This window comes from Rissa tridactyla, chromosome 5 (assembly GCF_028500815.1).
Source record: "Rissa tridactyla isolate bRisTri1 chromosome 5, bRisTri1.patW.cur.20221130, whole genome shotgun sequence".
In the NCBI taxonomy this organism is placed as follows: Eukaryota; Metazoa; Chordata; class Aves; order Charadriiformes; family Laridae; genus Rissa; species Rissa tridactyla.
In genome coordinates this window covers 49,797,625-49,819,266 of record NC_071470.1, presented here as the reverse complement: position 1 = coordinate 49,819,266, position 21,642 = coordinate 49,797,625, and the positions used below count along the sequence as shown (strand labels likewise).

Genomic DNA, 21,642 nt, shown 5'->3' with positions numbered 1-21,642 from the left:
CTCGCACCGCCCTCAAGCCCCGCTCCATCAGCCGGCAGGGCCAATAGGCGATGAGAGGGCTCTCTGGCCGGAAGTGGCCCCCGGCGGGGGCCGCTTCCGCTTCCCGCTGGACGCTAGTTCCGCTTCCCGGCGCGCAGCCCCTCCGCCGGTGCGGCGCCATGGCCGGTATCAAAGGTGCGGTGTGGGGTGGGTGATGAAAGGGGGGGATGGGGGAGTTGTCATGGTAACGGTGGTGGGGTGCCTCACCTCTTCTGGGTAGGCCGCGCAGCGCCCGGTGGCGGTGGGGGAGGGCCCAGGGCCTCCGCCGGTGGGGAGCGGGTAGGGAGAGGGGCTGGGGCTGCCCTCAGCTGCCCGGGGGCGGTGGGGGAGCGGCGCTGCCGCGGGAGGGGGGAGAGCGGCGCGGGCGCTGCCGGGGGTGGGGAGAGCGGCGCGGCCGCTGCTTTCCGCACCCCACCCACACTGAGGCAGCGCAGCCCCCCCACCGCTCCCGAGGGCTTGTGTTGTTCCATCGTGACCAGTCCCTCACCCAATGCCGGTGTGTGCTCCGTTGCAGCCCTGATCAGCCTGTCCTTCGGGGGAGCCGTCGGCTTGATGTTCCTGATGCTGGGATGCGCTCTTCCCCAATACAAGTAAGGTGCACTCTCCTCCTCTTCTCCCTTCTTTTTTTTTGACGTGCCTTTAACTCCGAATGGTTTGGCTTTCATAACAAGTCCTCTGGGTGCAGGAGAGTTTTTGTTTTGTTTTGCCTTTTTTTTTTTTTTTCCCCAAAAAGATTGGGCTGGGGAAAAAGACCATCTGTTATGGTTTGAGGAACCCACAACATTGTCGTTCAGACAATTATTCTCTCACCTGATGATCCCTTCCCACCCGGGAAAGGGAATCGGGAGAAACAAGGAAACCCGTGGGTTGAAATACAAACACATTTAGTAGAATGAGACTAGATAATTAACGTTAATAACACTAAAGAACTAATCTTGATACCAATATAGAATATACAAGGTTTATACTCGGCCAATTCTATCAGCAGGAAGCTGCGCACTCCCGGCAGTGGGCAGCAAATGTCGGACACTGTGAGTACTATGGCTTCGGGAGGAAGGGAAGGGCTCAGGGGTCCAGCACCAGGCCAAGAAGTTCTCAGGATTGCAGCCATCATAGAAGAGAGTGAACTTCTCAGCAACCTTTCTAATTTATGTTGAATGTGACGTTCATGGTGTGAAATAATCCTGTTGGCCAGCTTGGTTCAAGTGCCTGGGTATCGCTCCTCTGCATCTCTGCACCTGGCTAACTCGAAAACACTGAGACCTTGAAACCCACATCCCATAGCTGGCTATAAAGTAAATATTTTCACAAATTCAGACACTAGAGTCTTCTAAAACTGCAGTTTTCCCAAGCGTTAGAAGAGAAATTTGTACTGTGTTGCTCAAATCAGGACACCATCTAGGACTTAAATTTCACCACAGAAGTGTAGACAACAAAAGTTAAATTACCAGGTCTGGCTGCAAAATGTTACAGAACGCACTGTCCTAACATGTCTCCAGTGTTGTCCCTCCATGGCTGGACAGCAGATAGCACCTCCAGAAGCAGATAGCAAGTATCTGTTATCAGGGAGGCATTTGTGTTTTCTCTGGCTACTGAGTGGTAGTGGGCTGTCGGTGACTATCAGGTGGGCCTGTAATGTAGTGTCTGGAGTGTACGCACTTGGTAATGTAGTGTCTGGAGTAATTGCAGCTGCTATCTCTGCTGTCGGTCTGTTGATTCCGGTCTCTTAATTTCCAGGAGATACAAATCAGTAGACCAATGCTTCAGGAAGTCAGGTGTGTCGCTTTGACCCTTTGCAAGTGAATGCTGACTTTACAGAAAATCTTTTAAACTGAGTTATTTATAGTTAAATAAATATCAAATATCCTGTTTGTAGTTCTTCTGTAAGTGGTTGTAAATGGCGGTTTTCTACATATATGACTAGCTTTCTTATGCCAGCTTTCTTTTGTTATAAAATCAGGGCTGGTGGCACAAACCCTTAGGAAGGAGGTCATTATACAGTCACCCTTCAAATGATGCAATCAAGTTTTATTGAAATAATGTGCAGCTGCATTGGTGTGTCTGAGAAACCTAGTATGGGGAGCTGCAAGCAATAAAAGAAAATGTTGCCGAGTATGATGGTGTAATTTTTGTAGGTTTTGGTTAGTTGTGTTCAGGTTTATGGAAAAAAAAAAAACACTCTAAGTGCCCTGAGTATTGGCTGAGAACAATACCCTGTTCCACGTACGTGCGTTGAAAAACTTATGGGCAAAACGACGTGAAGGCTTTACAAAGGTATCTCTGCAATTCTTAAATAAAGCTGTGAGGTTAAACTTAAGAGTTAAGCTCATCTGGCGAGGTGGCATTAGATTTAGGCTTGGCTTAGTGAAGTCTTGCTTTATGAATATCCTGTTAGTGAGCTCTCTGCAGCTGCCGTTGAGGTCAGCTGAAGCCGCTCACAAACACGGTCTGTTGGATTAATGTCAGCTTGTTCCAAAGCAGGGGATTTGCTTTCTCTGGGCTTCTGTCTGTCTTTCCCGAATAGGGGTGCTGGATGGGGGAAATGCCTTGCATTGATTTTAGGAAGAACAGGAAGTAAATTGAGTTAACTTGAACTTTTCTTCTCCTTTCTTTTTCAGCCAGTACTGGCCACTGTTTGTTCTGTTTTTTTACATCCTTTCTCCCATCCCATACTGCATAGCAAGAAGATTGGTAGATGACACAGACGCTACAAGTAATGCCTGCAAGGAGCTAGCAATATTTCTTACAACAGGCATTGTTGTCTCAGCATTTGGGCTGCCGATAGTGTTTGCAAGAGCAGAACTGGTTAGTAATATTTCCATCTATTAATCTATGATTTTTTTTCTAGAAAACTTTGTTCTTTATAGTTTTTTTACTGAAAGTAAAGCTGTCATGTGCTAAGTGACTTTTATAAATACGTTCTTAAGATGCTTGCAGTGGAAACAGAATAAGAAATTTCTTGGCAAGAAAAACTAACGCTAGAAACGGAAACACAGCAGAATGTTGTGATTGCAAATTGCTTTGCGTGGTCATGGAATAAAAACCCTGACAGCCTATATGCAATGCAGAGAAAATGAGACAGAAAATAGTGTGAAAATTTAACAGGCAAGTAACCAAATATAAAAGTGTATAGAATACTTTGAAGGCAATTTGTGGAATAGTTGGGCTAAGGAAGCATGAATAAACAATGCATTTTTGCACTCACTGTAAATTAATTGGTGTTATTTTTTAAATTTTTGAGTTGTCATTACATCTTTCCCATTATATGGCTTTTCATTAAAATCCTTTAAAATATGATGTTGTTTGTGTGAATTTCAGAGAGCATTACTACATCAAAAAACACGGAGTGCATTTTCCTAAAATCTCTTTAGGCAAGAACAGCTCAGACAGTTGGTTTGAATGCCTCACATCCTTTGAGTAATCCACTCGCTCTCCTTGGAAAACATTCACCCCCTTTTTTGTTACTGGGATATCTGCTGGCCTTTTGAAGACCTGCATCCTTAAATGTCTTCTTAAAAAAAGTCTTACGGCACAGTTAGCAAGTATAGCTGGGCTGCAGATGTGCTTGATGCTGTTGCCTGGCCTTACTTTACCATTTTTGGATGTTACAGCAAAAGAGCTGTGCCCGCTAGCCAGTGCTTTGAACACAGCCAGAAGAAACTTGCAGTGCTGCTTGGCTAACTGTGGATTGGTCGAGTCATTTTGGGTAAACCCAGCCTTCTTGGCGTAACCACAGATAATGAGATACCACCTTCTTGCATCACAGACCTGGTGCTGAACTTTGTAATGTGACGTTAAGACATCATCACCTTTTGTCTTGTCAGTATTTGGTTCAAAAAGTGTCTAACTAAACTCCCCTTGTTCGCAGATTTACTGGGGTGCGTGTGCACTTGTTCTTACGGGGAATACGGTCATCTTCGCCACAATCCTAGGATTTTTCTTGGTCTTTGGCAGCAATGACGACTTCAGCTGGCAGCAGTGGTGAAAGGAAGATAAGAGAACTATCCCAGGCATCTTCTCATGCAGTGGCCATCCATACAAATGAGAGAATGGGCAATAAAGAGAAGTAGCATAGCAAGCCTCTTGAGTATTCTAGATGCTCCTTTTCACCTTGTTCGTTCTGAGTGTACTACTGTTGCTGACAAGGTTTCTACATTTTTATGAAGCGGAGAGATTATTGGTTTCATTTTTACCTATGGTATGTTTTTAGGTGCTCTCTTTGTTTAAAATTGTCATCCTTCTGTCCGGTGTTTATGTGAAGCTTTAAATCTGTAACAAGAACATTTAGACATGGTTTCAAAGAAGACTTAAAGTTGGGTGTGTTTTTTTTTTTAAGTTAAGCATTAATACTGTGTTTCAAAATAACTTTTTTTTTTAATACAGTGATTAAATTATGTACAAGCTGAACTGAGGTAAGAGATTGTGCACCACTATTGTCAATTACCACATCAACAGATTGTTGTTATATTTCAGCAGAGGCAAGGCGGGGCGGGGAGTACCAGTTGCAGATTTTTATTCTGCCCATACCTCAGACTGGGTGATGAATGTTGACAGCCTTCATTTCAGGAGAAGGCTGAAGAGCAGGTAGAGTTATTTGGGAGAAGTCCTAAATTTTAACAGTGCTAGCACTTTTACCTGCTTTGTTATCAGTTCTTGCGTGGATGTGACATTCAAATACTCTGTAAATGTATTGATGCTATGACATATAAAACTAAAGTGTATTGTAGGGGAAGGGAAAATTATGTTTAAATTCCATTTTTAAAAAAAAATATCTTTTGAACTCTTTCTATTTATAAGTATTGTATGGTTTTGAACTTTTATGTCAACTTTTTACCACAAAGATGGTAAAATGTTCATTTATGGAACTACTGGTCTACGTTAATTTGAAGCATATACAAAGCTATTTCCTCCTTACCCTTTTTAATTTATTTTATACATAGTGTATATATATATAAAAAAATAAACCAGCTTTTCAAATGTAGATTAAAACTTTGTGTTAAACTTGCTTAAGAATGACTTTTATTTTTTTTTTCCCCTTCAGACAATGCAGCTGAGGCATGACTTTTTTGGAAGTCACTGGCTGAACTGATTTCACTGACTGTTTTTAAGTTCTTATGCACTATGGGTTAATAAGATTTAATGGTATGTTTGTAACTGTAGCTTGTGTTCTGTAAGATTACACACGTAGCTTCAAATATTTAAGACGTTTTCTGGATACCTCTCAATTGTCTGGATTTTTCATTTAAAGTAATTTGCCGTTAGACATTCCATCACGAGATAGTTGATGAGTGCTGCTTAACCAGGCTTGATTGTACTAAATGCAGTGATAAACTTGACCAAACATACTTCTAAACTATATTTTTTGTTCAATTCTTTAAAAAAAAAAAAAGTCTAGGAACTTTACTGTGCATAATTAAAAGCTGACGATCGCTTAGGTCTTGCCTAACAGTGGAGCAGTATGAACAGGCACAGAATTGCAGGTCTTAGCTGTAATATTTGTGCGCAGATGTAAACAAAGTGTAAAGTTTGAGTACTTCAAGTCTGATAGTAATGGTAGTTAAAGCATATGCTCAAGGAACTGATACCAGCAGGTAGGGGCAGCAGGGGTGTAGCTACCACAGGCGCTGCTTTGTTAGCGTCATCCCGTGTGTAAAATAAGAGCTCAATTTTATCCGTGCTGGTAGAGGAACAAATAGGTGCCAAGAGCCCCGTGCAGAAGCCAGCCAGTCTATAGCAGATGGTCTTTCAGCCATAGGTAAGTGCTTCACCAGACTGCCCGCCACATGGCGTTTTGAGGTGCCTGAGGGGCAGTAGAATCACACGTTTCACCTCCTTTTGTGGTGAGACTCAGGCATCCCTGCCCCCTGAAGGGTGGATGCTTCAGAAAATCTCCCAAACTAGTGGCAAGATTTACAGTCCTTAGCAGTCCTTGCGAAGGAGTCCTTGCTTAGGACTTGCACAAATCTCCTGAATCTGTTACCAACTCCATTTTTTTGTGATCAGGAACAGTTTTCTTTTTCATTTCTGTGCTGCTAAGCCTACTTCTCAATGTGATGCTACCCTGGATCACTGGCCATCGAGCTGACCGTGTATGTGTTGGCGGTGCATTTTCTGTATGTTAATTGCATTACAGCGCTACCTTCTTTTGCTTGCGCACTGGGTATGTGCAGTATTGCTCCAATTATGACCTAGACGCTTGAGAGGTATGGTCCTTCCATAGAATATGCACTGAGATAGTGTTACCATCCTTCTAGAGGGAAAAAACTTTGGACGATAAAAATTTTAAATAGCAATCTTGAATTCTGTATGTTTAATCAAAAATACTCTAATAAAAGAGTATTTTGTTTAAAGTATTGGTTTTTTTTTTTTTTCTTTCTTTAATGTGGTTGTCATTCCCGTTGAAGAGATGTCACCAGGTAACTCAGAAGTCCTTCAGAATGAGTATTTGTGTCACTTACTTCAGACCACTTGATAAAAAGCAGCTCGATTGTCCAGCGCTCTACTAGCAGCACTGAGCTGGCTTTGCTGGTCACATCTCACATCTGCAGTTTTTCTGCAGTTTGTGTTTGAAGTCCAAATTCTGGTATGTTGGTATTATCACACAAAGTGATAGCCACCTTCACTCTCTGGTGTATTTATAATTTTTATTAAAAAACCCCAGCCTTTGTAATACTTGTAATCATTCACATGACACTGCTGAAATTTGAAAAATGGGGACTGATGGTAGTCTTTTAGCAGAAGAAAGTAATGGGAATTGGTGGAAAATATTTTTTTGTTTTTTGTTGGGGGGAGCGATTGCCCCCTGCCCACATACACTCACTTTGGTCTTAGCTGTTGATTTTATTATTATTTTATTATTATTATTATGAGAGGGGAAAAAAGTTGGTTAAAATATTAACAAAAAACCCCCACTGTTCAGTTAAAGCATTGGAAGAGAAGTGGAGCTAATTTGGCAATAATCAAGACGCTACAGGTGCCTGCTGTTTTTTCATTAAATCAAGCCCAATGAAGAAAATGACAGCTCATCAGCTCAGCAGGTGGCCACTCCGCCCCATGCCTACCGTCAGGCACTTCAGAGGGAGAAGGCGGAGGGGCGCAGGGCCTGATGGCGGTGTGAGGGGCGGAGAAGGGCCGCGGCGGGTGTGAGGGGCCAGGCCAGGCCAGGCCAGGCCCGGCCAGGCCAGGCCCCGCCCGCCCCTTCTCGACGTGGCGGCCGGAGCGCGCGGCCCTTTCCGCTTCCGGGGCAGCAGCCGCCCCTTCCCCCCCCGACGTGTTTTCTCCTCCCGGTTCCAAGATGGCGTCGGCGAGCGGCGCGGGGTCGGCGGCGGCGCTGTGGAGCGAGGTGAACCGCTGCGGCCAGAACGGCGACTTCGCCCGCGCGCTCAAGTCCGTTAACAAGAGTGAGTTGAGGGAGTGCGGGCCGCCGCCATGTCGGCGCCGGCCCCTGCCGCGCCGCGGGGCCGTTGCCGGTGTCCGTGTCCCGTTCCCTCCCCGCCTCACGTCTCTCCCGGGCGGGCTTGGCCTTGTGCGAGGGCCCCGCCGGTGGGGTATGGCTGTGGTGGGGGGTTCCGTGCTCCATGAGGGTACTAGGGAGAGGCGAGGGGCAAAAGCAGAGGGGGAAGCGAGCGGGGCGGTCGCCTGGGCGCCGCTCATCCGTCGGGACCATCGGTTTCTTCTGTTGCCTTGAGTAGGCCTCGCCGTGGGCCGAGTCTCGGGGGTTACTGGTGGGTTTTCCTTCAGGTTTGGTTGTGGGAGGAAGGGAAACTGCTTTCCCACCGGGAATTGAGGCAGTGTTGTGTGTACGGACCAACTGATTTGGTAGCGATAACTGGCTTGCGAGTGAGAGGCCACAGTGGGATGAGTTGCTTTGATAGTTGTGTATCCAAAATGGGATTGCAATATATAAGGCACGTTATGGCTAAAAGTTCTTGCTTTGCTGTTTGTAAGGAGTAGGGGCTCAGCTCCTGGCCCAGCAGATCTGAGGTCAAGTGAAAAAATAAAATACTAAAACCTGTTTCTTTTTCCTAGTTCTCCCTCACTGCCTTCCATTGACAGAAAGTATTAGCATATGAAGTGATTACCTGTTTAGAGCCATACTGTTTTTCTATACCAGTTGCTTTTCTTCCTGTATATGCTTTACGTGGCACTCGGGTTTTGGCACTGTGTTCTCTGCCTGGAATTGAAATGTCAGTGAAAGGTTTGTCCAGGTGTGTGCAGTTCCTTTAGTGCAGCTCTGTTCCAGGCATGTTAGCACAGTGGTCACTTAGGGTAAGTTCATTGTTTACACTGGATTCTTTTATCCTGACAGGATTTGTTTCATGATCTGAGCCAAAGCAAGCCATGCCAGGACCCTTGTAAATTGACGTTACTGCTCTCTGTGATAGTTTTTTGCAACTGTAACAACATATGACTCTTACAGAGCCTTAGTGTGTCTGATAATGAGATAGATCCTTGTGTTTAAACTGGTTTCCCTTCCAGTACTGCAGATCAACAAAGACGATGTGACGGCACTTCAGTGTAAAGTAGTGTGTCTTATCCAGAATGGGAACTTCAAGGAAGCCCTCAGCGTAATCAACACCCACACTAAAGTGTTAACCAGGTGAGTTGTGTCTTGCTGTACTCTCCAAAATACAAAACAGCAAGTCCTCGAGAAGCTGCATGTAGCTTCACTGGAGGGGACTAATAGGCAGCAAAATAAAGAGCAGGAGGTGCTCAGAGCCATTGGGATTGGGCTTCCTAGTGAAATGCTGATTTATTCTGGGTGTGAGAGGTGGTCTGGATGAGTTTGAGGCAGTTTAACATCCTGCTGTTACTGTTGAAGGGATTGTCCCTAATCTTGTTTTAACCAACTTCATGAGCTGGTTCTGTTTATTGACGTGGTTAAGCACCATAGCCGGTACAAGGGAAGAGGACAGATCTCATGGGGAGTGAAGAGAGGAGGGAGAAGCCCTTGCCAGTGGCAGCAAGCTGTTAGCTTTGCTTGGCTGTCTTATCGTACTGTTCCTTGGGGTCCTTTTCTTTGCCAGCCTGAAGGTACTGCTTCACCTTTTGGGGTGGTGCAGGCCCTTGGTGCGTGTTCTCAAAATCAGGACCTTGGAGACAACTTGTGTTTGAGAACAAGTCAAGCTGCCCATTTGTGTCATTAAGCAGACTCTAATTTTCTTTCTAATAAAGGTGCTCTTTGTGCAACGACTGGGATGAATATTGCTACCCAAGAATTGCCTGGCAGCAAAATTCTTGTATTTCAGATACTGTTCTTGGGTCCTGGTTTGAGATAAAACAAAACCAATTTTCTTTTCAGTAATTTTACTTTTCAGTTAAGTCTCTTCTAACTAACTGCACTCCCTGATATTTTCAAATAGTGTCTGCTTCTAGCAGTGATAAAATCTGATGTTTATAGTTAAATACCAAGGAATGGTATGCAGAGAGGCTCTTGCTTATACTTATTCCCATAACAACCAAGGTCATCTAAGTCTGTTATGTGCCACATTGGCGGGCTGGAGGCGGAAGAGTGTAGAGGGTCGCACGTGTGGGGAGTTATGTTAACATCAGCAAACCCTTTTGCTGCAGTTCTGCTGCACTGATATTTCAAAATAGGTTAATGATACCATTGACTTAGCATCAGACTATAAGAGGGACTGTGTTTTATACCACTTCTGTTCTCTGTGTGAGTTGGTTGGTTGTTTGAAAGTTTGTAGTAACAATCTTTTGCTGTAATGATATGCCTTCTTCTTAAAAAGGAGTCACATAATGAAGTTTGGTACTATTTTACGTTTAAGCATTTGATTTGCATGATCTATAGGAGGCCAGGGGAGATTTGAAATGCCATGTGTCTGGAGACATCAAAAAAAAAGGAACATCATCTTTTAGGTGAAGTTTTGATATTCCTTCTCTGTTGAACAAAAAGCACATTTAAGATATTTTCAGTGCTTAACAGGTACATAATTCGGTAATCTGGGATCATGTGCTCACCTCTGGTGTTTGGCTCTTTGGGAATGTAGCAGTCTGTGACTAATTAGGGCTGCTTTAACAAGTGCATTCAGGTGGGTGAATGCTGTTGAATGAAGACTACAGTGCCTGCTATCAGCCTTTGTCTTGTCCTTGCAGTGACATTATTGCCTTTGAGAAGGCCTACTGTGAATACAGGTTGAATCGCATTGAAAATGCTCTCAAGACCATTCAGAGTGCCAGTCAGCAGACGGACAAACTGAAGGAGCTTTATGGACAAGTGGTAATTACCAGTTTTTCTTCCTGGTGGCACTTCCATATGCTGGATGCCTTGTCCCTCCTCTAATGTGGGGCAAGTATGGGGACAGAATTTCCTTCTCTGCCTTGAAGGTAAGGAGAGGTACAGTTGCCAGCTGCTCAAACTTCTGTGGAGCTTCAGTCACCTGTTGCTGGAGGCAGAGTCATCATCTTATTGCTGCTGAACCAAAGCAATACATTTGTGGCTGCCTCACCCTCCTGGGTCTGGCCTGGTAATAGCTGTCTGGCCAAGGGGATGGAGGATGGAAAAGAGCTGGTGAGGTTTATTTGTGGTTGAGCCATCTGCTTGCATTAGATACCTGTCCAGGAATGGTTTGCAGGACCTGACATCTGTCCTGGTTTGAAATAGAACAAAACCAATTTTCTTTTCAGTAGTTTTACTTTTCACTTAAGTCTCTTCTAACTGACTGTACTCTGAAATTAACAGTGTCTTTTTCAGATGTTACTGCTGCTAGAAACAGACACTGTTCACTTAAGTGTGTTTTCTTAAGCGAACACTTCAGAAAATTGGTTTTGTTCTATCTCAAACCTGGACGTATCTTAGACATTAGAAATGAAGCAGAAGAGAAGTGGCGTTTCTTCTCTGGTTTCTCCCTGGTTGATGAGTAGAGTTTTGTGAAGAATTGTCTGTCTTCTCTCAGCTGCATGAAAGACCATTAATTTAATCTCTCTCATAGAGAGGTGATGTAATCTGGAGAAAGGCTGTTTGAGGGCAAAACTGTGTAAACTGCTGCTTTTAAAGAAGCTTTTTTAGGAGTAAGAACTGTGCCTTTTGTGTGCAGGTAGCTGGTGTCGTTGCTTCAGTCCCTGCAAAAATAATTTGTAGAGTTTGCCGTTAAAGGTAGATGCAAATGTTAGTAATGTTCAGCCTAAAATATGGTGCTCTGCTGCTGCCAGTCAATGCAGGAGGAGGAAGGAGGCTGTAGTTGCTAGCATACACAGGGAAATACTGTTCTGAAGGCTAATCCCTTCCCCTTCTCAGTTGTACAGGTTGGAGCGTTATGATGATTGTCTGGCTGCATACAGGGATCTCATCCGCAACTCCCAGGATGAGTATGAGGAAGAGAGAAAAACCAACCTCTCTGCTGTTGTAGCAGCACAAAGTACATGGGAGAAGGTGATGCCGGTAAGGAAGTGTGTGTGAAAGAGTGACAGTCATGGAATAAAGGATATGAAATCATAGATCTTTAACAGGATAGAAATGTGTTCCGGTTTCTTAATGACTTCTGAGTGTATTGAAGATCACCTAGTGGTTTCCCCTGTATGGAGGAATAAATGCTGTTATTGTTCTCAGGGATGAAGTGTTATACTTCATCTTTGATCTCTAGGAGACTTGTATTAGTAGATGCCACGTAGAGCAGGAAGTACATCTCTTTGAGCCTGCATTAGGCAGAATGTGTGGTGACTAGCACTTTCCTCTGTCTCATTACCCTCTTGCCCAGGGTAAATCTAACTGCCTGGGTCACCCAGCCATGCTTGGGAATGTTTTTGTTAAAGAGCAGTGCAGGTTGTAATGTTCTAAATTTTTCAGAAATCTTTGTCCTTGGAGGTGTGCACAGCACTCTCAGCTTTATTTTCAGTGCTGTGGATCCACTTTCTAGTTCTCTAGAGTAGCGGTTCTTACCTGCCCTCGTTCAGCAGCCTCAGTAGTCCCCAAGTTCAGGCTGGAGTTTCATTGCTGCCTTGTCAATTGCCTCTGAGTTTGTTGTGCAGTGTGAGGGAAGATCCTTTTCACTGTGACTTATTTGCCAGGTGTGTGCCCTTTTAAAATTGCGTCTAAACTTATTTTGCAAGGAATAGCTTGAATGTACATGAAAACTGTAGTTTGTATCCATTGCCTGTCAAATCTGCATAGATCAGTTGGTGTTTACGCAGTGGTACCTTTGCTTTTCATGCTAGGAGGATTTGGGCCTTCGAGAAGCTACCTACGAGCTGTGTTATAACAGTGCATGTGCGTTGATTGGGCAAGGAAAGTTGAATGAAGCAATGAAAAAACTACAGAAAGCAGAAGGTAAAAACATGGTGAGGTGAGGGGGAAGCTTTGTGTGACAGAGGTAATTACTTGCTCTCTATAGACACTTAATCAGAGAGAAAGTAGTTTTGAAAATTTAAAAACAACATTTAAAAACAACAGCAGGATTTGTTTTGTAAGTTTCCAGATGGTTCCTAACAGAACTGTTGTTTTTGTAGAAGTGTTCTTCTGCAGCTCTTTTCCAGAGCCATGTGGCATGTACCATCTTCTGGCCCTCTTACAGCCCCCCGATTTTTTTTGTTCAATGCCTTCGAGTAGTTTTTTGAAGTAGGAAGTAGACATGAGTGTAATCTCTTCACATAAGCGTGAGCTGTTTCATCTGTTCTAACTCCTGGTTTTGTTAGTATATGTATATATATTAACAAATAAAAACTAAAAAAAAATACTTCATGGTCTGAATTAGGTGAGAAATTAGTATAAACCAATAAATGAGCTTTTTCTGCGAAGCGGATTTTTTTCTATTGGGTGGAAGGGGATTTTGTGTGTGTTTTAAAAAAAAACCAAAAACCGGGGGGGGGTGAATTAGGAAGAATTAGTTTCTTTCTTATCTAATTGCTCTTGCAGACAAATAGGTCAGTTCTGTCCTGATTTTGATGGTAGAATAGCACCTCTCTCATACAACTGATTTATTGAGCATGTGTAATTTGAACATAGGTGCGGTGATAGTAGTTGTTTGGAGAGCAAAACAAGTGATGTTCTGGTGAGGTGTATTAGAAAGTTAAGAAGTGACTGGTATCTGTACTGAAAGTTGATGGAATTGCTGCCCCATAAAGGCTGGTGTAATGTGAATATTGCAGGCTTGCATCACTTAAAATAACTCCCAAGATGGTGAGGAGTTGCAGCTGAATGATCCCTATGGAAAAGATCAGGAGCTAGGTTTAAGGAAATTTTTTCAGGAGAGAAAATGAGTGTGTGACTCTTCTCTCAGAAGGCAGCTTTGGGAGGACATTATTTGCTGTGCATTTGATATTTCTTCTGCATCATCTAGTCTTCTCCCTCACGCTCAGTCCTGTCCATCATCAGACTTGTAGTCCGATGTGCCCGTGTAATGCTGCAGAAGTTTCAGGGATACATGAAAAAAGTGTATGTTCTGCCATGCTTCTAGGCTGGTTTTTTCCCCTAAAGCCTTCTAAATTGTTTTCTTCAATTTGTTTTTCTTTCTAGAGTTGTGCCGCCAATCTCTATCTGAAGACTCTGTAAGTTCTCGATGTTTTTCTGGAAAGTGTTTGCTTTATATCAGCATGAACAAGGGTGCGGCCATAAAGTGTACTGTAGATAACCAAAGGATAGACAAAGGTGCTGTGGAATATTGCCTAGCAAGACTTCCCACTGCTCCTGGTACCAGCTTGTGAGGCTGGAGCAGCCGTCATGGTTGTTGCAGAAGCGTAGCTAACACTGCAGGCTGTTGCTGCTGTGCTCCTGGCACAGTTGCCCATGCTGGTGAAGGATGGGTACAGGTTATCTGAAACCTCCCTGTGACCTGCCCCTACTATGGATGAACATGCTGAGTGGACGGTGGGAAACATACGAAATTTGTAATCACTGTCGTTGTCTCGAGCAGAGGGGCAGATTCAGCGCACAAGTTAAGGGTATCTTCAGATTCTTGCAAGAGTAGGTGAAGCTTTCTTTTCTCACGGTTTAACCTGGATATGCTTGTATTTGTGCTGTGGCTGCAACCTTTACCTGTAGTGGCTGGGGTACTTTGCTGCTAGTACTGCCCAAGAGAGCTCATAGACGTTTGCCAGCAGACTGCTGGAGCCAGGGGAAGAGAGGTGAGATGGCAGCTTTTTTCTTTTTGCCTTGATTTTCCTTCAGGATGTGACAGAGGAAGACATTGAGGCTGAACTGGCCATTATTCATGGTCAGATGGCTTATATCATGCAACTGCAAGGTCGTACAGAGGACGCCCTGCAGCTCTACAATCAAATAATCAAGTTGAAGTAAGGGCTTTTCTAAAACAAATGCTCAGTCTTCCATCTGTAGAGAGACTACTGTTTCATAACAATGTGCTTTTTGCTTCCCTTATCTGCAGGCCAACAGATGTAGGACTGCTTGCTGTCATTGCAAATAACATCATCACAATTAACAAGGTATAGAATTACCTTGCTGCTTTCAATGAGGCTCTTCCTGGTGGTTACTCAGCCTGTTTCTCCCCTTCTGTGGAGAGAAGGGGGATAATCAGGAAAGACTTCTTCCTAAACAGTAGTTAAATTGCAGACCCAGGGACCTTTCCTTCTTCAAGGAATGTAGTGAAATCTTCTCATGATGTGTGATTTCCACAGGACCAAAATGTCTTTGACTCAAAGAAAAAGGTGAAGCTGACCAATGCAGAAGGCGTTGAGCATAAACTCTCCAAGAAACAGCTCCAGGCGATTGAATTCAACAAAGCTTTGCTGGCAATGTACACTAACCAGGTAGGGAAAACTGATCTGCAATAAGTAGCTAGAGATTTAGCACTCGCTGCAGGAATTTGACTAGACAAAAATGGATATGCAGCTGTTCTGTTTCAGAAAATAAGACCAGTCGGTTTACCCACATAAGTGAGGGGGGAAAAAAAATCATCCCCAAAAGAAGACAGCCAGTTGTGTAGTGACTTGAGTGTTGCTGTAGCGAGGGCGGTATGGAGATGACCAGGAGACAGAAGGGGTGTGTGTTCTTAGATGCGTCTAAAGTGTTACCAAGTGTTCTTGGTTCTGTGTACCCATTTCTGGGAAGCCATCGGTAGCATCTCTTCTTAGATACAACTGGTATGTTAGCCCTGCATTATGTGCTTGCAGAGGTTGAGAAAATTGTATTCTCTCTTCCCATTCCTCAGGCAGATCAGTGTCGCAAGCTGTCAGCAAGCCTGCAGTCGCAGAGCCCTGAACATCTGCTCCCCGTGCTTATCCAGGCAGCCCAACTGTGTCGCGAGAAGCAGCATGCAAAGGCTGTAGTGCTTCTGCAGGTACATTAAGAGAAAGTACTCCTTTCGCCAAGCTCCATTTAAACTTGCGCTTTATGTTCTCATGTGCTGTTTGCCTTAGCTTGCTTTGTCTGGTTTAAATTTCCAGAGGTATCTGACTGTGCCACTTTGGTTTAGTGTAATGCTACTGTAAAGCATTTACACCCTATTGAATGATGCCACTTTTAAAGGGAAATAGTTCCCTTGCACCTCTTAATTTCATGCTTAGGAAGCTGTAATAGATGGCTCTAGGGTAGCCAGTGGTCTTTGCTGTTCTGCTTGCAAGCAGTTTGTAACAGCCCCCTTTTGGGAGGGAGTGAGTGGCCTGGGACGGAAATCTGAGAGGACAATGGGCCACTGGCATGGTTTGGGTGCCCCCCTCCCCCCCCAACTCTGTGCTGAAGCCTGACAGTGCTGGAAAGCTTTGTTTGGCTCTTGCCAGCTTGCTGAGACTGAGCATGAGATATGATTCACCAGAGCAGCAGCCTGGTGCCCACACACATGTTGAATTGTTCTTTCCTCTGACTCTCAGGACTTTGCAGACCAGCACCCTGCCAGTGCAGCTGAGATCAAGCTGACGATGGCCCAGCTAAAAATTGCTCAAGGTATCCAGTGTCCTCCTTTGTTGGGAAGTGTTTGCACATGATAATGGTACAAGGGGTGAGAAAAACAGGCTTTGGGGCAATCTTTGCTGCAGTCAGAGTTTTGACAGGAGAGCAGAGTAGAGATGCTTTCTGTCGGGTATTCTATATATATATGGCTATGGCAGGATGGAGCTCATAGCTTAATGTCTGAACGTCCAGGCCCCACAGATCCCTGGAAGACATGTCCACAGTCTTTGTGAATAATAAGGCTGAATCTGTTCTGGGGCAGGATCTTTGTGTCCCCATTGTTTCCCTTTGTCTGGAGGGTCATTGGCAGGGTGAAGTGTTACTGTGCCACTCAAGAGCATGTTACTCCCTGTCTCCCTTATAGGTAGCATCACCAAAGCCTGCATGATCCTGAGGAGCATAGAAGAACTGCAGCACAAGCCTGGTATGGTAAGCAAAACTCAGTCTGAACCGTGTGAGGTTTTTTCCCTTGTATAGCACAGATTTGTACTGCCTGCTCGCTGTTGCCTCTTCCCTGTGGCTTTCACTTGAGTGTCTGCAGGGAATTGAAGCCCATCTTCATTGTCTTGGACAAAGGTGGGATTACAACTTGCATCAAATGGCCTGACCTTAGCCACAGAAGTACTCTGCCTGTCAGCAGAGATGTTCCCACTCTCTTGTAATCCCTCAGACCTGCATGTTTGCCTGGATTTACTTGCGTAACATGACTGGAGCAGCTGCTTCCCTGGTACGTACTGTTGGGAAGTTTTTGAAGCAGCTTTACGACAACAGGCATTAGGGAGAAAGTGCTATATGTTCCATCCCCACAGCACCAGCCCGGTCTGCATGCATGTCCACCTCTAGTATTCGGAAGAGCTTGATGACCTTAAAAATACTCAAGTGTACAACATAAGCATCTTGAGCAGAGGCTGACAGTTTTAGCTCTGTTCCAATTGCAAGTGTAATAATCGATTTATGGGGGCAGTCAGCAATACCAGCTCCTTTCTCTGGGTCACCTCTGGTTGTGACTGGGGTGTAGACAAGCAGATGGTGTCTTTATCGTCTCTTCAGCGTTGATTTATTTTTTCATGGCTCTTGGGATAGAGAATGGGTAAAGAAAAAGTGTTTCTATTGAAACTGTGTCCAGTGGCAAGCAAAGAAAGTGTCAAGACAAGAAGGTTCTTTCTGTGAATGCAGTCTTAAGCTTGTACCACAGGATGTTGGTGGGGATGTTTCTTTGGGAGGGACCTGGGTTAGGAAGGTCTCGCCTGGGTATCCTGCCTGTTACCACAGCTGATTTTTAGGGGCTGAGCAGACTCACATTGAGTCTGCTTTTAGGAAATTGCATCACTTAACCGTGCTGACTCTCTGGCTATAGGCAGCTTGTGTGAGGATCTGCTATAAGCTGCTCTTGAATGTTTACAGGTGTCCGCGCTGGTGACAATGTACAGTCATGAAGAGGACATTGACAGTGCAATCGAGGTCTTCACACAGGCTATCCAGTGGTATCAGCAATTCCAGGCAAGTCAGACCAGAGGAGCTAATGCGCAAGGATTTATCTCAGTCTTTTCTAGATAGTCCAACTCAGCTTTTCCTCTTGATGCACAGCCCCAGCAGCTCATCCAGTTGGGGTTTTGGAGACCTTGCGAGTGTTCATTTTGTCACTGTTTCATTATTTTAGATGTGTTGCAAGCAGGGAGCAGCAGCTCCTGTCAGTTAGGAGAGTGAGGGCAATGGGTGCCCAAATATAGCAATCTGGCCTTCTCCCTGATGAGAAGGCATTGTGGAGCAGCAAGCTGCCTTGTCCCATGCAGTTCTGCCTCACATCCTAGAGTGCAAACGTGGTCTACTTTCTGCATGACGGGGTGCTAACTCAGTTCTCCTTGGCCATGTCTCAGGGAAATTAAAGCTAGCTAGAGCTGGGCTCCATGCTGTGATAATGAGGAACTAATTACAGCTGCTGTGTATTTCAGCCAAAGTCTCCTGTCCATTTGTCACTGATAAGGGAAGCTGCCAACTTCAAACTAAAGCATGGCAGGAAGAAGGAAGCAATCAGCGACTTGGAGGAGCTCTGGAAGTGAGTTGGGTGGTTGCTGAACAGGAGGTCTCCACCCAGAGACCTCTGCAAGCTGTCTGGTGCCAGGCAGTGTCTGACAATGTTGGTTGACTGGTAGCCATCCTTTATAGAGCTGCTTTTGCAGAGGGGCTGCAATGCAAAGCCATATTTTGGAAGGAGGGGGGATTATTCATTTGATCTATTGATGATGTTCACTTGAAAACCTGGTTGGCTTGTCCCAGAAGCCTCTTGTATGCAGTGAAAGTTGCTTTGGGGACTGGGATGCATCATTTTTTTTTCTAGTGCTGCATAAACCGTGATGTCTAGGTTTTAGTTTTTATTATGCACTTGACAGGATTTTTTTGGGGGGCTGTTAACTTACCTTTAGCTACTGGGACCCAAGGGATTTTCGTCTTTCGTTGCTTACTTCATGATACTGTGGAGATGCCTGCACCTCCCATTGTCCACACCAGTGATGTTTGGTGATGTACTCTGGAGGAGACCACAGGCTGACGTGCCTGTCCCCGCAGATAGCAGCTGTGCTGCAGCAGTAAGCACTGCATGGTGGGACCAGTCTTTGGGATGAGTGTGTACCTTGGTAACTTTGTTCTTTTTTTTTTTTTCCCCCCCCCCGCCACTACAAAGGCAAAACCCAAAAGACGTGCATACTCTGGCACAGCTCATCTCTGCCTACTCCCTGGTGGACCCTGAAAAAGCTAAAGTGTATCCTTTTGATGGTGGTATCAGAACAAAGAAAGAGGTGTTTAGGCATTGCTCCCTTGGATTTCAGCTGTGTGGGGAATTCAGACCCGCTCTCGCCTGAAGAAAGGCAAGTAACATCTCCATAACAGCTACATATCTGGGTCAAGTTGCCTGTAGCTACGTTATTTCTTTAACTGGTTTGATTACTGCAGGATCCTAAAACGCTTATGTATTGGCCTCCTTCTCTCTGAGAGTTGATAATTTATCATAGAATTGTAGAATGGTTCAGGTTGGAAGGGGACCTTAAAGATCATCTAGTTCCAACCCCCCTACCATGGGCAGGGACACTTAAGACTAGATGGAACTGAAAATAGGAGCTCCTCTATCTTTTCTATTGGAATCTTAAACCTGTGGTAGTAGTGCAGGACTGTGCCTGATAAAACATGGCTAAGCTCTCACTGACCTAAAATACCAGGTTTACGTACTGCTTTTGCCACCCTGAGCAGTTTTCAGAGGAAGTTGCTGCTTCTGTCCCATATCAAAGAAAGAAAAAATGAGGCAGATGGTGATTAAGCAGCTCATCCCAGCTTGTGTAGACAGCTGGTGAGAGAGATGAAACTAGCCTCACAGGCCTGTCTGGTGTCTGCATTGCTAACGGGCCGAATTTGTTCAAGCTGAAGTTGCCCATTGCTCTCTGGACAGACCTGGGTGTTTATCTTTTTGCTTGCTGGTTTGCATCCCTGAACTCTTTCCTTGCAGTCTTAGCAAACACTTGCCTTCCTCGGACACCCTGTCACTTAAAGTAGATGTTGATGCACTGGAGAACTCCCATGGAGCAACCTATGTTCGGAAGAAAGCTGGGAAGCTCACTGGAGACAGCCAGCAGAAAGAGCAAGGGTAAAGCAGGCTGCTGTAGTTCCGGTGCAGTCATTCTTTGGGGTGGCACAAGAACCACACCTGCTGTGGTGGGGGCATTGCCATTAAAGGCAGCTGGTGCAAAGGGAGCCTGCTGTTTAACCGTGAGGAGCTTCAGGTAGCAGCAGACCAAATTTTGAGAGAGATGGGAATGATTTAGCGTCTTCCAGAGCTAGTTTTTAGTTGACTTGTCTGCTGCGTCTGTGTTGTGTCACAGTGGCTGTTTCCCTTCTTGCTTTTCAGTCAAGGGGATGTGAAGAAGAAGAAGAAAAAAAAAAAGGGTAAGCTGCATTTTCTAGATGTTGACATGGCACAGCTCTGGAGAGCTTGCCAGATTGTTTCTTCAAATAGCATTGAGCTCCCCAGGAGCTGGAGCCCTTTGCTGGAAGTGGGTCCCTGTGAACACAGATCTTCATTATAGATTGTTTGGATGGGGCATTCTTCCACAGAAGCAAGAGCAACACCCTGATAGGATGATGTGGGTTGCTGGGCTCTTGTGCTTCCTGGGTACTGACATCCCATGCCTAGCTCTTGGTGACGCCTCTCTAGTGTTTTGACCCCAGTCTCATTTCCTGGCACTGGATGTTCCGCAGGAAAGCTGCCTAAGAACTATGACCCCAAGGTGACTCCCGACCCTGAGCGGTGGCTTCCAATGCGAGAGCGTTCCTACTATCGTGGACGGAAGAAGGGCAAGAAGAAGGATCAGGTTGGCAAGGGGACTCAGGGTTCAACAACAGCTGGTTCCTCTGAACTGTAAGTACCCATTTTGCAGGGCTTGGGATGGGGAATCACTGGGAGGCTGGGAGGGCTGGGTTTGTGCTGCCTTTCTGTGGCTCTGTCACCACACCAGCTGTGGGTAGCACAAGCAAAGCTACTTTGCCACTTGAACCTTCTACCAGCTGCTCTTCCCAAAGATCCCTATAGGTCACTGAAAACCAAAATGATATGCTAGGCATACTTGAAGGTGCCAAGGTGCAAATGAAATTACCAGTCTTTTAATGTGTTTTTCTTAGCTTTGATGATGAGATTAATTTTGCATGCCTTCTCTCAAGCTATTTGCTTGAAAGTCTTTTGGCAGCTGGAGAACCGTTAGCCACGGCTTGGGAAAACCCTATACTTCCTTCTAAATTGACGCTGATTATTTGAGCTGGAGTCGGGGCTCACCGTTGTGTATGAGGCCTGACAGCAGGGTGGTGACTTACTAGTGTCTGAGAGGAGAAAGTACTTCTAAAACGATAGCAACGCAGGGAATTCTCAGTGCTCTCTGGTAGTTTCTCTTTACACAGCTGTCTCAAAACAGAAGCATGAAAAGACCTTTGTGGCACTGTTGGCTTGAGCAGTGTTTGCAAGGAGAGCTGGCACAAAGATGCCTTTGGTTAAGAAGAGAGAAAGGATGTTGGGTTTGCACTGCCTAAGCGTGGGGGACTGAAAAGCATCTCGTGTTGTGTGAGCTGTCACGTGTCTATTCAAAAGTTAGCCTTGCGTTTGTTGTTGGGGACTTATGCTGTCTAGTGAACATCAGTTAGAAGGTGATTGTCTGCCCTTTGAGACATGTTCCCATCATCTATCAGCCTTTCTATATATGTTGAAGCTTATTTAAGATCTTCTTGCATGAGTGCCCTCCCATACATAATGCTGTCTTCTAGGGCAGGTGTTGTTTTTCCCTGTCAGCTTCTCGCAGGTGGTTGTGAACCCACGTGGTATCTGTTTCTCTCATCTTCCCTGCAGGGATGCCAGCAAGACTGCCAGCAGCCCACCTACCTCCCCTCGGCCTGGCAGCGCTGCAGCTGTATCGGCCACAAGTAACGTCATCCCTCCCAGGCACCAAAAACCTGCTGGTGCCCCAGCCACCAAGAAGAAACAGCAGCAGAAAAAGAAGAAAGGGGCTAAAGGAGGGTGGTAAAAAGCAGGATGTGTAATCTCCCTCCCTCAGTAGGTGATGCTGGTTGCAGAATAAAGGTCAAAAGCAAGTGCTGGCAACAGACTCCTGGTATCTGGATCTCTGTCCTGCCTGTCAGTGGTCTGGGGGGAGATGGGCTGGTATAGGCACCCGCATGTGTCTGCTCACCAAGCTGCCTTCCTCGCACTTGCCCCCACTGTG

General features: G+C 45.2%; 2 protein-coding genes across 4 annotated transcripts; both read left to right on the top strand.

Moving 5' to 3' along the window:
• Positions 1 to 48: 48 nt before the first annotated feature.
• On the top strand, positions 49 to 6,392 carry LEPROTL1 (leptin receptor overlapping transcript like 1). The gene is made up of 4 exons (XM_054204064.1): positions 49 to 174; positions 554 to 629; positions 2,658 to 2,844; positions 3,908 to 6,392. The coding sequence occupies exons 1-4, from the start codon at positions 51 to 53 to the stop codon at positions 4,022 to 4,024; spliced, it is 504 nt and encodes a 167-aa protein (XP_054060039.1). The 5' UTR covers positions 49 to 50; the 3' UTR covers positions 4,025 to 6,392.
• Positions 6,393 to 7,283: 891 nt separating this feature from the next.
• Positions 7,284 to 21,525, top strand: SRP72 (signal recognition particle 72). 3 transcript variants are annotated; one of them, XM_054204051.1, is made up of 19 exons: positions 7,284 to 7,439; positions 8,518 to 8,638; positions 10,147 to 10,270; positions 11,288 to 11,431; positions 12,205 to 12,316; positions 13,502 to 13,533; positions 14,153 to 14,277; positions 14,370 to 14,427; positions 14,620 to 14,751; positions 15,153 to 15,281; positions 15,811 to 15,883; positions 16,254 to 16,318; positions 17,294 to 17,389; positions 17,842 to 17,945; positions 18,570 to 18,647; positions 19,386 to 19,523; positions 19,785 to 19,822; positions 20,135 to 20,294; positions 21,270 to 21,525. In XM_054204051.1, exons 1-19 carry the CDS (start codon positions 7,334 to 7,336, stop codon positions 21,442 to 21,444), a joined length of 2,010 nt encoding a protein of 669 aa, XP_054060026.1. In that variant the 5' UTR covers positions 7,284 to 7,333; the 3' UTR covers positions 21,445 to 21,525. The 3 variants fall into 3 exon arrangements, with proteins under 3 accessions (XP_054060026.1, XP_054060028.1, XP_054060029.1); XM_054204053.1 differs by lacking the exons at positions 14,153 to 14,277; positions 14,370 to 14,427; XM_054204054.1 differs by lacking the exons at positions 19,785 to 19,822; positions 21,270 to 21,525 and having other exon boundaries at positions 20,135 to 20,288.
• The last annotated feature ends 117 nt before the right edge of the window (positions 21,526 to 21,642 follow it).